Source organism: Crocodylus porosus, unplaced genomic scaffold (assembly GCF_001723895.1).
Source record: "Crocodylus porosus isolate Cpor-Errol unplaced genomic scaffold, CroPor_comp1, whole genome shotgun sequence".
Taxonomy (NCBI): domain Eukaryota; kingdom Metazoa; phylum Chordata; order Crocodylia; family Crocodylidae; genus Crocodylus; species Crocodylus porosus.
The window spans coordinates 46,352,725-46,356,141 of record NW_017728949.1 but is presented as its reverse complement, the minus strand read 5'-3'; the positions used below and the strand labels follow the sequence as shown (position 1 = coordinate 46,356,141).

The 3,417-nt window shown below is 46.5% G+C and overlaps 1 protein-coding gene across 1 annotated transcript in view; it reads left to right on the top strand.

Annotated features, from left to right (window-relative positions):
* The window catches only part of XIRP2 (xin actin binding repeat containing 2), a gene marked incomplete at its 5' end in the record, with an annotated part of 202,383 nt that continues 198,966 nt past the window's right edge, over positions 1-3,417 (top strand). The window contains one exon of the mRNA XM_019553542.1: positions 1-171. Coding sequence (XP_019409087.1) covers positions 1-171 — 171 coding nt within the window. The remainder of the gene's footprint in view (positions 172-3,417) is intronic.

Here is a 3,417-nt window from a genome sequence, read left to right as displayed (position 1 = left end):
CCGCCGGATAAGAGCAGCCGCGGAGGCAGCGCCGCACCCAGCGCCGGGGCGGAGGTGGCCAAGGAGGACCCGCCCGGCGGGCGCCGCAGGATCGAGCGCTTCCACATCGCCCTGGACGACCTGAGGAGCCGGTTCGAGGGCGGAGCGGCCCCGGCCCCGGCCGGCAGGAAGGTAAGAGCCGGGCGAGACGCGAGCACCGCGCGGGAAGGGGGGCAGTCGCTCGGCCGTGCCAGCTCCCAGCGGGAGGCAGCGGCCCCGGAGTGCCGCGGGGACCCTTGTATTTCTAGCCCGCTCACTGCACGGCACCTCGCTGAGGGGCCAGGGCTTCAGAGCAGAGAGCTGGGGCGTCCAGGCAGGGCCCCGCGGCGTGCGCAGCAGGGGTCCGCCTGCGCCCCGAGCCCGACCTGGACCTGGGCTACCTCAGGAGCACCTGCATGAGGTCTGGGAGGTGGCTCAAAGGATCGGGGTAGCTTAGGAGGCGGGTGGTCCGAGCCACCTGGGTGTCGATCTGAATCTTGAACCTGACTGAACAACTTTGGAGTCCTGCTGAGGTCTTTTTACCCAGCAGAGCTGACACGCCTAAAGACATCCTTTCTAACCCTCTGAGTAACTTATGGTGACTTTTTTGCAATGGTGGAAGATGCTACAGCCATGAAAACTCAGTTCTTTTAAACTTCTGTTCTGTATCTAGCTTTCCTCCATAGGCTTCAAGGGACTTTACAAAGGAGGCAATACGTTTGCCCTAATTTTACTGATGAGGAAACTGGGGCAGGGAACAGCTAAATGATTTGGCAGAGACTATCAACAAATTGGGAATCTGGAATACAGAAATGGAAAAAAAGGCTTTTTCAATCAGAACATCTGAAGTTGAGTAGAAGGGAATGTGTTCTACCCTGGTTAAAGCAGATGACTTTTAAAAAAGAAAAGAAAAAAGACTGGGTCTAGTATGAAAAGTTAGCAAACCTATACCTGTTGTATGTTGGTGGTTACCATCACTACAGACATGAAGTAACGGTCACTTTACAGAACAACTGGTATTGATTCAAGTACTCCAGCATAGGGCAAGTGTGTATCAAAGTTTCTATTCCTTACAGCTTTTGCATGTAACATACAGGTTCACAAATACACATTTCAAAATGTTAAGGAGAAAAACATGAAAAATTAAGGTATCATGTCTATCTCCTTGATACATGGTATGCTATTTATGAGTAAAATTAATGATAGACAAAGCCCAGGCAATTGAACTTCGAGCTAATGGACACAGGTGTTTGGAGTTGAAATCCACAACTGCTACCTGAGCCAATATGAAGTTTTGGTGAAGTATACATTGCAGTTCTCCTGCATAACCATTATAATAGCATGACGGTCCTGAAATCACGTAGTCACTGACTCCACTCGTACTTCAGTGCCATCTTTTCTACCAGAATCTGAGGGGACTGCTTTGAAACCTTTATACATATAATTTTACATAGTGGAAGACTGGGCAGACACTGCACAGCCCCTGTTTCCCCTGGTGGATTTAGTTTCATTCAAACAGAAGCATACAAAAGTTTGCTATACTGCATATAACAACAATTGTATTCCTGAACATAAACATAAGTATTCCCTGTTTTGTTATGAAAATACTTGTACAGTTGAAGTCAGCAGAAGTCCTTTTGAGCGCCCTTTTGGAAGTCCTTCCAACCCCTTGTCTGTGAAAGCATCCAAGTCCTTCAGTTATCTTGGAGTGGAAAGGATTGGAAGTGCCTTGTTATCCCTGTGGATAGTCAAGGAGGGGAAAGATGGCTAAGATGGAACATATCTCTCTCATTCTGCAGCCATTATGTGAAGTTTGGCTTCACTTGACAGAGAGGAGCATGGCCAGAGAGAATGGTGGTCAGGCAAGGTGTTAACATGTTCCTAGGTCCCTAGCAAAATGGGACTTACAATGCTACCTTGAGCAACAAATTACTCCATGACTTTTAGAGACTATGAAGAGATTGACAAGACCATAGATGTACCAGTGACTATAAGTCACAAAACCATTGTTAGGAAAGCAGATAGGCATTAGGCAGCGTTGGAGGGGACACAAGTATGCTTTGAAGTCTGCTTGCTCTTCCATATTTGTTTCCATGATCTCAAGCTGAAGTAAGACATTCTGGCTTAGGAGTCATTTGCCATTGGAACTGCTGCTATATGGCACTATTTGCCAACTTGTCAATTGTTATAAAAGTTGTAATAACTCCTGTCCAGCGCATTATTTTTGTTGAAAAAAGATACTGTGGACTTATGGCAGAATTCCCAATTTAAACTATTAAAATTTTCAGAGGCAACTGCAATCTCATTTAAGCATGTCACATTGATATACAACCATCTGAAATAAAATGCCAGCATGGGACAAAGTTGTAAAACAGTATTGACTTGCTTTCACCTGAGAGAGTTGCTGTCAGTTCGTGTGCTGGCTTTCACTGACATAACATGTCCGTCTGGGGCAAATCAAACACATTTTACCCATTTCTATTCATGACTAGGTGTGAATACATTAAAGACGACAGGATTTCCTAAAACTTGTTGGGAGGCAAGAAGTTTCTTCAGCAAATATCAAATGCTTTATCTAAATTTAGTTGGAAATTCTTCATTGCAAGCTTTCAGGTACAAACACCCTTAGTCAGGCTGAAGAAACATTTGCAGTTGGTTTGTGCTCTTCCTGCATGTTCTGTTCCCTCCAAGAAAAACACAGACCAACTGCAGACATTTTAGTTGGTCTAATAAAACCCAAAGAATGTTGTCTGCCTATGTCTTTAGATCACCGTGGCTGCAACTTTTACCCCTGTCTACATTTATGCACAGAGCAGATATCACACACCAAATTTAAAAAATAACGTAGCTCTTTCACATTTCAGGTATGACAATCATCTCTATATACTTGTATCATATTATATTGAGATGCACATACACATGTCGCCGCCACCACCACCAGTATTTGTGCAGCAACGAGCCATGAATTTTTAGGCTAAGTACAGACATTCAAAAAGCCTGAGCCTAAATTGATTCAGCCTTTACAGGTTAGTCTAACCTGAGTAGATTGAACCAGCAAGCAAGTGAATGGAAATTCATTTTTGATTCCAGAAAGACAGCCACACACTGCAGTGGCTCAGGCAAGAAGCTGGGTGGTGCTAGAGTAATCCCTTCCTTCATTTCTGCAGTGGCCAGAAGGCTGGAGGGAAGCCCAGCTGAGGGGCAGATGTGGCCAGGCCCTGGCAGGCCTGACAATGACTGGGGAGGGGTTTAAACCCCTACCCTAGCCAGCCAGGGTAAGCTGGGAGGGAGAAGGGGGAAGCAGCCCTTGCCAGGCTTTTGTAGTGGGCAGGGGGCATGGCCAGACCCCAGTCCCTGGCTGGAACCAAAGGGTCAAGCCCCCAGCCCCCCAACAACCCC